At 38.8% G+C, this 14,113-nt stretch overlaps 1 protein-coding gene across 2 annotated transcripts in view; it reads left to right on the forward strand.

Annotated features, from left to right (window-relative positions):
• FGF14 (fibroblast growth factor 14) overlaps positions 1 to 10,113 on the forward strand; it is a 364,608-nt gene extending 354,495 nt beyond the window's left edge. For both annotated transcript variants that reach the window (XM_070944320.1, XM_070944321.1), the window contains 2 exons: positions 2,783 to 2,981; positions 9,827 to 10,113. In XM_070944320.1, coding sequence (XP_070800421.1) covers positions 2,783 to 2,981; positions 9,827 to 9,963 — 336 coding nt within the window. In that variant the 3' untranslated portion in view covers positions 9,964 to 10,113. The remainder of the gene's footprint in view (positions 1 to 2,782; positions 2,982 to 9,826) is intronic.
• The last annotated feature ends 4,000 nt before the right edge of the window (positions 10,114 to 14,113 follow it).

Raw genomic sequence — 14,113 nt, forward strand, 5'->3', positions numbered from 1 at the left:
ACACACAATTTATTGAGCTTTTCAACCCCCGGTAGGCCAACCATGGATAAATCCAAGAAAAGAAAAGTTTCAGAAGAAAACAGAACATTTAATTCGACTACATATGCTAGTTTTGTGGCCGCTCAAGAAATAGTCAGGCACGGGAAGGGTTTTGTGGCTCCTGGTGTTTTCTTTTCTGTGGGAAACGGGTCCAAATGGCTCTTTGAGTATTTAAGGTTGTAGACCCCTGACCTATTCTATACCTTATATCAGAGTTCCCCAACTTCCGACTTTACAGACTGGCAGGGGAGGGAGAAGGGATGGTTCAGCTCAAGGTGTGCAGAAGCAAACATGTGTGCACAGCTCCATTTGCACGAGCAGCAGGCCCAGTGCTAATTGTTTACATGTGTATATGCTCAGCCTTGCCGCTCATGGGGGGACGTGTATGCTTGCCCGCCACTTCGGGGAACTCGGTTTTGAACAGCTCATGGTCCGGTAGTGGACCATGGCCTGGGGCTTGGGGTCCCCTGCCTTATATTATACATTTGTAGTCCATGAAAATGCTGTTTTGCAACATCAAAGTCTGATGAAAAGATAATTTACCCTTTCCATTTCAACGCGTACAATTTTCTTACAAAATAATTCAGCAGAAGTTTTTTGTTGAATTACTCGCAGTTCTTGCATTTCAAGTGCAATAACAGCCCATTGTTAATAAAAATAATTTTAAGTGAATGGGATTGTAAAAGCCTAAAATTACATTTAATATCTCTTACATATAAATGCACAGGAGAATTTAAGATTGGATGCTTTTGCTTTGCGCTTGATACATTTCTTCACGGTTGATTGCTGAGCAGCCAAATACGGCAATGAATCCCAGTTGTGGTCTTTTTTAACAGGTTTGCTCAAGTTCTTACAACTCTAAGAACCCTTTGCTAAGAATACTATATAGAAATTTGCTTCTAGTATAGCATTTTTTGCATCCTTCAGTCATTATCATTTTATAAATCAAATGCACAGCAACTCTTTTCTCTTAGAATTTTTTTTTTAAAAAATAATGGACGTCTTTGGTCATAGTGCTTTTTGTTGACATGTTTCAAATGTTTGTTGGCTTCCCCATGCAGAAACCTATATACTTCAGAATCCTGTAGCCAAAATTCATCACTCCCTCCCTATTGCTGGGAGACAGCAAAAGCACGAACTTTCTGTCTGGTTTTTAAAAAAAAAAAAATCAAAGATTTTACGGTCATAGGCCAGCTATTTGTTCTGTATCGGATTAGAGGTATTGATTTCATTTTTATTTCAAATGCATGTTACCATGTTCTGCAACAAAATGTACTTATTTTGAGTAAATGTGTCTAGCATCTGGGCAGCAGAAGCAAACATCATTTCATTCTGGCTCTTGGTTTTATGTTTATGGATCAAATTGTTTGTGGATCTAAGAAATACAGGCACATGTTCAAAGTTAGAATGAGGATGGACAGGAGAAGGGAAATATAAACACTATGCTTCACAGATGATGTAATATGTGTAGCTCCTTGGTTGATGAATAAAGTTTAAGATCTTTAAGTCTACAATTATCTAGTTGCACTACTAAATACAGGTAGTCCTCGACTTACGACCACAATTGAGCCCAAAATTTATGTCGTTAAGGGAGACATTTGTTAAGTGAATTTTACAATCTTTCTTGCCTCAATTGTTAAGTAAATCACTGCGATTAATAAGTTAGTAACCTGTTTGTTAACTGAATCTGGCTTCTCCACTGACTTTCCTCGTCAGAAGGTCACAAAAGGTGATTGTATGACCTTGGGACTGCGCAACTGTCATAAATATGAATCCGTTACCAAGCATCTGAATTTTGATCACATAACCTTGGGGATGCTGCAAAAGTCGTAATAGTGAAAAATGATCATAAGTCACTTTTTTCAGTGCCGTTGTAACTTCGAACAACGGTCACTAAACAAACAGTTGTAAGTTGAGGACTACCTGTAGTTATTCATTGTTACACTCTGAAACTGATTTTCATTTCATTTAATGGATGTGTCTCAAAAGTAAAAAAAAAAAAATAATAATCATGGATTTAATTGCCAGGATCTGCCCAAGTATTGTGGCACTCTTCAAAATTCCACCTGGATTAAACTTCACAAACAGCATACCATGTTTCCCCGAAAAGAAGACTGGGTTTTATTTTCTTTTGGGCCCCAAAACAAGCACTAGGGCTTATTTTCAGGCATTGTCTTACTTTTTTTCCCCATGTATGGGAGGCCCACTTCTTCTGCTTTCTTGCGGCAGGGCAGGAGGCCGAACGGCACCCAGGCCATCCACACCCTGACACCTGCCTCACCTCGCGGCCACGGCACCAACATGCCACCCAGCCTCCTGCTCCGTTGCAGCCATGAGCAAACAGAAGAACTGGGCCAGCAGCCACATGTGCTCCTGCTGCACATGGCTGCTGGTGCTGCCACCACAAAGCAGGTGTCGGGGCACAGGTGGCCTGGCTGCAGACACCCTGAGGTAAGCTGGTGAGGGGTGCATGGGGTAGTTCCACCACCCCTGCCTTACCTCATGGCCACAGTACCGCGAGCAACCAGACGGAATGGGCAGGCAGCCGGCTGCGCAGGGTCTTAAGTGGGGCTTATTTGGGGGGTAGGGCTTATATTAGGCGCAAGTGTAAAAAGAACTCCATGCTAGGCCTTATTTTTTGGATAGGTCATATTTTTGGGGAAACGGTAGTAGCAAGTAATACAAAGAACAACCACAGCCACTAGTTGGATTTTTCCTCTAACTTCTTTTCTTTCTCTCACAGGAACTTTTTACCCCAGAATGTAAGTTTAAGGAGTCTGTTTTTGAAAACTATTATGTAATCTACTCATCGATGCTGTACAGACAGCAAGAGTCGGGTAGGGCCTGGTTCTTGGGACTCAACAAAGAAGGGCAAGTCATGAAAGGCAATAGAGTGAAGAAAACAAAACCAGCAGCTCATTTTCTACCGAAGCCATTGGAAGGTAAGATGACTTTGACACAGCATCGCATGTATCAAAACATTCCAAAAAACCTATCATCCTTCAGGTCGACTTTCAAATGATAACTACTCTGGTTCCCTTGCATGTGTTTCCTAACTCTCCGTTTGATACCTCCCTACTTCGTATTTTGTGTCTGTTTTTTTTTTTCCGTACCTGAAAAGAATATGGATGAAAAGCTCTTTGGTGGCAATCTTTGAACTGGGCAGGAATATGGAAAGCTTTTCTGAAAGCAAATTCCAGCATCACCCAGTCTGAACATGAGAAAGACTTTCCCATTCTTGCTAAAAACTCAGCAAGTGACAATAGAGAAGTCATACTTCTTTTACTCTCAGTCCTTTTAAGCACTACGGGGTGAGAAAAGTATTGATCTCTCTTATTTAGCTGTTGTAAGGATTTCTGAGGCAATGTATATGAATGATTTTGTTTGAAAGTACAAAATACTATAACTCTGTTATTCCAGAGGAAAAATCAGAACCCAAGGTGAAATGAAAAAAAATATCACCTGGAGAAATTTGACTCACAGTATGTTCTTCTTTATTTATTTATTTTAAAATTTGATTTATATGCCACCCTTCTCCGGAGACTCAGGGTGGCTTACAATGTGCTAAGCAATAGCCTTCATCCTTTTGTATATTTATACAAAGTCAACTTATTGCCCCCACAACTGGGTCCTCAATTTACCTACCTTAGAAAGGATGGAAGGCTGAGTCAACCTTGAGCCTGGCGAGATTCGAACCTGCAGTAATTGCAGGCAGCTGGTCTTAATAACAGGGTGCTTTAGACCACTGTACTACCAAGGCTCCTAGAAATTATTATTTCTAATAATAGTAGTAATAAATGCCTTGGGTGTAATCCCAAAACTTTTGTACACCAGCAGCACTGACAAAATTACTATCAGTCAATTGCAAAAGGCCTTTTTTCTTTGGAACAATTTGCATCCTACAACGATAGCTTTATCATCATCAAACAACAATCATCCCCCTATCCCAGGTCTTTGGGAAGGATTTATGTGGCATAAAAATGCCAAATCGGTCTAAACATCTGGCTGACTGTGACTACCCATAATAATAATGAAGTCTCAATGCATATGAAGGCCAGCACCAGCTAAAGAGATGGCCACTGTCATTTCACATTGTTATGTGTATAATAATAATAAGGAAAACATGGATAATAACAATAGTAATTGGTACTTTGCTTACAATCCAAAGCAATAGGAGCACCATTTGAATAGTATTGGCAGTGACAAAATCAGTCCATTGCAAAAGGCAACTTTTATATTCTGGACTTGATATGTAGATAAAAATGTCAAATCCAGTGTAAGTGCTAAATGTGTGATTAACCATAATATTAAATGTGCATTAAAGATTCTCTAAAGCCATCTGATATTGCTTTCCCCATTCCTTGAATTATTTCTGTTGGTAGCCCCTTTATTCCTGGGGCTTTGAATTTGGGTGACTTTTTGCTACTTCTTCAATCAGCATTTCTGGCTCTAGCGCTTTTGTTTTCTGGCCTTATGTTACTTCTCCGTGATACTCTTCTAGAGGTTTAAGAAGCTCTTGGAAGTGTTATTTCCATACTGTTAAAGTTACTAATAGCAATAGCAATAGCACTTAAACTTATATACCGCTTCACAGTGCTTTTACAGCCCTCTCTAAGGGGTTTACAGAGTCAGCATATTGCCCCCAACAATCTGAGTCCTCATTTTATCCACCTTGGAAGGATGGAAGGCTGAGTCAACCTTGAGCCTGGTGAGATTCGATCTGCCAAATTGCTGGCAGCTGGTGATCAGCAGAAGTAGCCTGCAGTACTGCACTCTAACCACTGTGCCACCGCGGCTCTTACTAATCGTTTTTGACCTGAATCTTTCTACAATTTCACAGGTGCCCTTTGCTTCAACAAACTTCCAACATTTATATGACCCTTTCCCAGTAATTTTAGTTACTTATATAGAGGTTGGCAGACTTTGAGTGCCCATTGAAAATCCACCACCAATTGTTAAATATTATCTTGTCTTTTCATTTCATTTTTTAATGCTTCTCATTTATAATGCTGTTCTGTGACCGTAATATTTTTTTTAAAAAAATGTATAGAGGTCAAATACCACCGATGAATCACTTGTGTGATTTTACTTGATCTTTAGTGATATATAGAACATAGGATTCTTCCAAAGTATAGTCCATTTCATATCTGAGATATTATACATGTAGCCCTCATTTAGCTTCTCCAGTGACCTTTCGTAATTATAACTTTAATGAAAGAGTAACTGTATAACCAAAGCTTGCATTTATGACCTTTGCAAATCTATAAAAGCAAAAGAAAACTGAAATAAAATAATAAACTGAAAGGAAGGGAAGGGAAGGGAATAGATTCTTTATTGGCCAAGTGTGATTGGACACACAAGGAATTTATGTCCAGTTCATAAGCTCTCAATGTACATATATGCAACAAAGTGATAAGTCATATTCATAAATCCTAAGATACAGTCATAAATCATAAGATACAAACAACAATTGATAATCATAATATATCAATAGGAGAAGGTAATAGGAGATGAGAGGTGAGAAAGAGGAGAAGAGGAGAAGGATAATAGCAATACAGCCTACTACATGGGTAAATATCTTTAGGCATAAGAGAGTGTTGTGAGAGTTAAGTGTTAAGGCATGAGGGAAAAACAATCTTTGTGTCTTGCTGTTTTGGGATGCAATGCCCTATAGCAATGTCTTGAGGGGAGAAATTGAAACAGTTTATGTCCAGGATGTGAGGGGTCTGTAGATATTTTCTCAGCCCTCTTTCTGGTTCGTGCAATATACAGATCCTCAATGGAAGGCAGGCAGGTTGCAATTGTTTTTTTCTGCAGTGCTAACCATCTGTTGAAGTCTGTACCTCTCCTGTTTGGTTGCTCTGCCAAACCAGACAGTTATAGAGGTACAAACGACAGACTCAGTAATTCCTCTGTAGAACTGTATCAGCAGATCCTTGGGCAGTCTGAACTTTCTGAGTTAATGGAGGAAAAAGTTTCTTTGTTGTGCCTTTTTAATGATGGTTCTAATGTTAGGTGTCTGTTTCAAGCCCTGAGAGATTATAAAACCCAGAAACCTGAAGGTCTCTACTGTTGATACTGTATTGTCTAATACTGTAAGACCGTGATGGCGAACCTATGGCACGGGTGCCACAGGTAGCACGCGGAACCATATTGGTGGGCACACGAGTGTTTCCCTAGCTTAGCTCCAGCATGCATGCACGCTGATTTTCAGGCCTTCCGGTCCCACCGGAAGTCGGGAAACTGGCTGTTTCCGGCCTCCGGAAGACCTCCGGGAGGATGGGGAAGGCTGTTTTTGCCCTCCCCAGGCTCCTAGAAAGCCTCTGGAGCCTGGGGAGGGGGGGAAAACGGGCCTACCTGGCCCACCGTGCCATCACATGTCAAAAGCAGAGGGAAGTGAGGGGGTGTCACGTGTGCATGCACGGGAGGGCAGGGCGCATTGAATTATGGATGTGGGCATACGCACCCGCGACCCCCCCATGCTCCATCTGCTTTTGGCATATGACGGCAAAAAGGTTAGCCATCACTTCTGTAAGAGGTGGTAGAATGGGAGGTTTTCTCCTAAAATCTATTCTCATCTCTATAGTTTTAAGTGTTCAGCTCCAGATACTTCTGCTGGTGACTGCTTTGCTTAACAAACAAGTTTCCAGTCCTAATTATGGTTGCTAAACGAGTATAACCTGTATCTTAAATCTTAATCCCATGTTTCTCTCCAACAACTTCTAACAGGATATTACATATTTTGAATATTAGACATTTAGTACACTTTGATAATTCCAATTTAAGACTATTATTTACATGTACCATTGTATTTTTAACAAAGTGACTCATTTTGTTAATTTATAACCAATTGAAGTTCGTATATGCCAATTTCCACTTTAAAAAAATCTTCTGGGATTACTTTATTATTTGTAAAGTAATCCCTCAATCTAAACAAGTTTTACTGCCTCAACATATCATTAGATAACTCTCCTAAATTATTCAGGAAAGAACCACAACCCATAACTGGCATTAAGGAGAAGGATGGAGTTAATGTTTCCCCAGTACTTGCAAATCTCCAAAGCACATACAGTACGTATATGTGTGTATGTGTATGCATGTACAGATACATATATATACATACACACAGAGAGAGTATATGCTTTCATAAACTATATCAGTGCTGCTCTTTGATTTCACTTAGCGCGCATCAGACATATATACTGTATTTTTTGGAGTATAAGACACACCTTAGTTTTTGGGGAGGAAAATAAGAAAAAAGCTGATTGGCAGGTGGATCGGCCTCCCGGAATACCCCCAATCAACTGTTCCCAGAGGTGAATTTTAGCAACAGGTTCCTTGGTTGTGAGCTCTGTGCCTTGCTTTTTTTTTTTCTGCTTTTGAAACTTCTGAAACTCTGTGTCAGGAAAAAAAAAATGTTTCCTGCCACTGAAAGCCTCCGAATCAGAACTTCAGAAAAAAAGCCTCTGAAGCTCTGTTTGGGGGCTTCTTTTCTGAAGCTTTGTTTCTGATGCTTTTTTCAGCCTCTGAAACCTCCGTTTGAGAAGCTGGGCAGGGCTACATTCGGAGTATAAGACGTATCCAGATTTCCACCCTCTTTTTTTGGGGAAAAAGGTGCATCTTATACTCCAAAAAATACGGTACACACACACACACACACACACACACACACACACACACACACACTAGAATTAAGATATATCAGAAATAGGAAAACAAGTTGGATAGCTATTTTGCCCACAACAGAATAGATTAACTTGTCCAAATAAGATAGTGGTGCACTTTTTCTTTTTTTCTTTTTCTTTTTCATTCATTCATTCATTCATTCATTCATTCATTCATTTATTTATTTATTTATTTATTTATTTATTTGATTGATTGATTTATATGCCGCCCTTCTCCGGAGACTCAGGGCGGCTTACAATGCATTAAGCAATAGCCTTCATACTTTTGTATATACCTGCTTAGTAGGGCTTTCGGGGGGGCCCTAAGCGGTGTTCTTTTTTACACAAAGTCAGCTTATTGCCCCCACAATCCGGGGAAGACCTACCTCGAAAGAATGGAAGGCTGAGTCAACCTTGAGCCTGGTGAGATTTGAACTGGCAGTAATTGCAGGCAGCTGGTGTTAATTAACAGCACTTTAGTCTGCTGCGCCACCAAGGCTCTTCCAACATTGGAAGAGCCTTCCAACATTGTTTCCAACAGCAAGATATAATTTAACACATTTGGTTTAGCTAAGATTTCTTGGAATATTAATTCCTAAATATTTGATTGACTTTCAAAGATTTGAACGTCATAAGTGCTTCTTAATTTCTTTCCATAGCTTTCCGCCTCTATGTATGAAAAGAACTTCTGTTTTTTGATAGCTAATTTTAAATCTTGCTATATTTCCATTGCTGATCATGTATTGGATAATTATTGGCAGTTTTGTATTAGTTTAGATAAAAATATTGTAATGTTATTGGCACTTACTTTCACATCCTGTTCACATAAAAATGTACCGTCGTACACATTTTCATTATTTCGGATTGATGCATATTCTAAAGTTAGAGCTTTTCCATGGAGATAGAAGTTCGCTTATATCCGCAGCATGTGTTATGCTGACATTAGCATGTTATTTATAAATAACCCTTGATATCACATAATAAATAAAATGGAAACAAAGAAAGCCAAGTTTAAGCAATCAAAAATAGTGACAATTTGCCAGATTTCCATTCATGGTTATTTTGTGATAAATTCTGCTGAGTTCAGTATTGTTTAATCTGGGTAAGGGAAAATCAGATTGTGGTCTAATCATGCTGAATAAATGATTAGGGTGGACACTAAAGATCCTGCTCTATATTAGCCACTTAAGTTATATACTAAATAAGAGTATGTGAACCACTGCTACGGACTGATGTTTTAAATGGCTCTCTCTTCCCCTACTTGGCACACTTTACACAGAAATGGCAGAGACCTTCTCCTTTGCATGTTAACGCCCTTCAGTCCTCACCCCATTTACAATTCACATTTTCTTTAATAAAACAGTTTTGTGCCACAATATATCTTAGTCACAATGTTGTTTTTGCTGCAACCAAATAATACAGCTGCCTTTCTAGACTTTTCCACAAACAGTAAAACAATTTTTGAAAATGGGCAGATGTTGTTGTTAGTTATGAAATGTGTCCGACCCATTGCGACCCCAGGGACAATATTCCTCCAGACCTTCCTGTCCTCTACTATCCCTCCCGGAGTCCATTTAAGCTCATGCCGACTGCTTCAGTGACTCCATCCAGCCACCTCGTTCTCTGTTGTCCCCTTCTTCTTTTGCCCTCCATCTTTCCCAGCATTAGGCTCTTCTCCAGTGAGTCCTTCCTTCTCATTAGGTGGCCGAAGTATTTGAGTTTCATCTTCAGGATCTGGCCTTCTAAAGAGCAGTCAGGATTGACCTCCTCTAGGACTGACCACTTTGATCTCCTTGCAGTCCAAGGGACTCGCAGGAGTCTTCTCCAGAACCATACACTCTAATTTAAATATGTCTTTAATTTTAATCAGCTTTGCTTAGATTGCACATATTTTACACTTTGCTTTTTAATTGTAGATTATCTGAGGGAAGTCTCTATGTGGCCAAAACATGAATATGTATGTGTTGATTTATATTGTGTTATATATTTTTTTTAAAAAAAACCAACTCTGCATCAGGTTAAGAAAGGGTGCTGTGATATTTCACACTGAAATAAGTATAGAAACAAACTTTGCTAGCATGTTTGACTTAACATGGATTTCTCTTTTCTCCCTAATACTACAGTTGCCATGTACCGAGAACCCTCTCTACATGATGTTGGGGAAACAGTGCCAAAGGCTGTGGGGACGCCAAGTAAAAGCACAAGTGCATCGGCAATAATGAATGGAGGAAAACCAGTGAACAAGAGTAAGACCACATAGCCAGAGCTTTGTGGATGTTGTGACTTACTGAACTCTCTATGTACAGCTGGGCACTTTATCCTTGCAAGACTATCCCACTCTGGTGTCTGCGGATTGGCTGGAAGCAAGCGACGGCTTGCTCTGTGCTCCTTCCAAATCTGTAACTCTTCCCACAGCAAAGACTTTTGGATGACCAGCTGAACTCCGACCATAGAATGCCCAACCAGATATGGAATGCCTTTTAATCTCTTTTCTGTGACTGTGACACCTCATGTGAATGGCATACTTCACAAGTACACTTGATATCTCTTGCCTGCTGACAGTTACCCATAATTCCCCCCTTTGGAGCCCAGGAGACACCCCCCCCCTGTGTTTTAAGTTCAATTTTGTAGCCCACAGAATAAATAACAAGTAATTTCTAGATAGATGCTGTAAAACCTGTGCTATTATGGATTTTTTCTTCCTCCTCTTTTTTATGAGGCTGCTTGCTCCGCTGTCTGTGTGACTCCTTTGCAGGGATTATGTTTTGCTCAGATTGAAGTGTTGCTGATGGCTTAGTTTTGGAAAGCAATCAGAGAATTAGGGGAGCCTTCAAAACACTGTTAGGGATCATACCTGTAAAAGATAGGACCATTGCAAATAAGGATTCCGCTTGAATACAGTTCCAGTATGTTCCTAAGGAGGGAAAAGCATCACGTGTGGCTAGTCAACAACCTTTCAAGGCCAATGTTTGATACCCCCTGTGTGTGCGTGTGTGTGTTTTATACATATCACAGACTTACTGGTAATGGTAACATTTGCCTTGCCCAGCGAGCAAGACCCACATATTTTTAAGGAAGTGGGTCCAAAGAACTCTGTAGGCCTTGTAGGCCTGAATTAAGGCTCATTTTTCATCTACTAGTACTCATTATCTGAAATTCAAAAGAAAAAAAAAATTAGAATGAATGGGAATTCTGCTACCTACGTCTCTTTCAAAACAATAGGTTCCTTCTCCTGTTTTTAAACAATGGAACGTAATCCCATCTTTATTTATGGCTATAGTTCACTCTTACTCAGCAAAGCATGGGCAAGGAAGTTGTGTTTTTTTTTTCTCTGCAGCACCAATGCAAAAGATAGTTACCAATTATACTTTTAATACTTTCAGTGTTAAAAAGAGAGGAAAGATTTTAAACATATTTGAAGGATTCCTTTGCATTTCTTTGATAGCTTAGCATGCGAAGTCCAGGCAATATATTATTTTATCTATACCACAGCACTATGTTTCCAGTCCAGCTTCTTAGGATATTATGGCCACCAAATTGCTAGATTTTCGGTGCCTTGCATTTATCTTATTATTTTGGTTTTCCCTGTAGTCTACAAATTTAAGAAAATTCTATCAAAAGAACAAGGTCACAAATGTTTCTCTTTTGATTACTAAATGAAATAAATACTAATAATTTTTTTGGGCTAGAGAGCCTTGAGGCCAAAATGAAAGAATAGCAACAGGCTATTCTTACAAAACACTCTTAGACCAATGGATAAATTTTTGAAAGTAGATACTGGGAAACTAAATTGAAAACAGAAAGCATGATGTGAACCAAAATGTATCTTTGTTCCGGATAATCATGTATGAAACGTCTAAACATTTGCACTCATGTTTGTTTTCCATTTCAATTTTGGAACTTTTTTTTCAACGTGGTTTTAAATATTGGTTTACTTTTCATCGTTATTATGGAATGTTCAGATTTCCTATTTGGTTTGGTGGTAACAGATTAAACTTTGAATTAACTCTTGAATCTTGATTCATATCAGCTTCTATTTGAATAAGTAAGCCCTTAAGGTATGTGTGAAGAGATTGCACATTGCTACTAAGTTATTCATGTACAACGGGGGTATTTGAACCCCCAATTTCTTGATTTCTCCATACATGGTAAAGGTGTTTTAAGTTGATTTCTTTCAGCCACACAAGTGAAGCACATTAAACATTATTCTGTTCCCAGAATTTAGTAACATTTTTAAAATGGCAACAAAAAAGATTAAGGTGTTTTACAACAAAGGAAAGAATTGGCGCACAAAAATGGACCATAAAAATCCTTTTCCTCCTTGGTTTCTAGAGAAGGAATATCTTAGCAGTTCCCCTTGGGAAGAAGGCTTTTTTTTATTTTATCCCCACACAGGGTAGAAAGGGGTCATTGTGGTTCCCCACAAGTAGCTCAGCAGTGGCCTGGGGGACTTCAGAAGCCATGCTATTTCAGATGCTCTGCCTAGTAGACACAGAATTGGTGTCTGCCCAACTCTGCCAGCCCATCACATTTGATTCTGAATTTTGAAATGTTTTGTGGTTGTTGTTTTTCCCTAGAGCCCCAGTTATTAGAGACTGCTTACTTTGATTTTCAGTATACTTTCTGTACTGTGCAACTGAAAGCTCTAAAACAAGAGTGCAAAATAAAAAGTGTGACATGTATTATTTCCCTTTCATTTTGATGATGATGGATGAAGGTGGAGAGGGACAGGTTGGGGGCTTGGTGAATCACCTCAGGACTTGGAACCAAACATAAAGCATCAAGCATAAGGTGAGGTAACATCAGTTTGTCAACTCATTTTATAATGCCGGCAAGATTTAATTTTTTTTTTAATACCTGTGCTCCAGACTTGTACTCATTGCATAATTCTTCTGCTGGGGCACCTTTTTTTCTCTCTTTTCATGTACAAAGAAGCTTTGGAGCCAGAATCAAGGTTAGCCAAAGGGAACTATTCTCTTTTGCCAGTTGCAATACATTCTCTTAATTTTTACATTTGTGCCCATACTGCCATGTCAACCAGCCATGTAGTTAAATAAGAAGACCGAGTTCATGTTTGTAAATGATTGACACTGTATACTATTAAGTAGAACACATGTATTCCCTTCTTTGTTGTAATGGGTGTAGATTGCCTTCACACCTTCCATGACTGGGAGGATCTTAAATAAGCTTATTTGAGAATCTAAATCCATTTCAGCACAGAGGAGAGAACGTGGGGTTCCTTGTGCTTTAGTTACTTTTTTAAGTTTGTCTCATCTGTTTGCATGGGAAAAGGATGGTAATAATGAATTGCATGTAGTAGGCTATATGTATCAGACCTGTTGGTATGTACTGCAAAACTGACATACATATAAGCAACAAGTTTGTCTGCATTGTACAGTTTGTGTTTATTACCATTTTGTTGTATACACAGATACAGCATATTGAATAAAATATTTATATGAAACACATATTTAAAAATACCCTTTACATATTTTTTTTTTTAAAAAATGTGCAAAGTAGCACAGCATCGGTTGCAGCATAATGAGACATGGAAATAATTTGGCAAAACTCAATTCTCTTTCCCCAGATCATACCAAAGAAAATCTGAGGGAGGTCCTTGCTTTATTATCTCTCGTGCTTTTTCCAGGACATGATGATACCTTTGGTTCCCTTTCAAATTAATTTTGCTGTCATGTGAAACTTTCTTTTCGACTGCCTGTTATTTCCTAAAGAACTGTACAGTAAATCTGATGGAATCAATTTGTAACTATAGATTGTGTGTTTTATACTTCCATGTACACTCTATCTTTATGACTGAGCCTTCTCCATTAAGTTCTCTCATTTGGATCTTAATCCACAAGTCAGTTACTGGAGGCAATCTTATCAATAAAGATGGTGATGATAGACCAGTCAAGTCATACACTTCTAATTCAGTTGGGGGAGTTGGAAGCCGCCCCCTCTTAGGCTGGCATTCATATCTACAGAGAGGACACTTTCCACTGGTGCATTGAGAAATCATGCTAAATTAAAGGGCAAGGTACAGAAGCAAGAATCGTTGCACTGGTTCCTGAATCTCACCTCCATAATGAATGGGATCATAAAGTTGTATGTGGAAAGGTTTTATATATCTATTTCAGAAAATTTCAGAAGATTATGTATATATATATATTGATCATACATACATACATACATACACACACACACACATACATATATATATATATATATTCTGAAATTTTCTCCCAAAACAAGCCTTAGCCTTTATTTAATTTGGCTTTTAATTTGGAACATCTCAACCTAAGAAGAAATCCCTTGAGCAAACTTAGTTTTACTCACTGGCATCTGCTTAAATTTAGTCTTAAGAGGCAAAATGAAAAAAAAAACCAACAATATTTATTTATTTAATAATA

The sequence above is a fragment of the Pituophis catenifer genome, unplaced genomic scaffold (assembly GCF_029215685.1).
Source record: "Pituophis catenifer annectens isolate HBS135680 unplaced genomic scaffold, rPitCat1.0.hap2 SCAF_4, whole genome shotgun sequence".
In the NCBI taxonomy this organism is placed as follows: Eukaryota; Metazoa; Chordata; class Lepidosauria; order Squamata; family Colubridae; genus Pituophis; species Pituophis catenifer.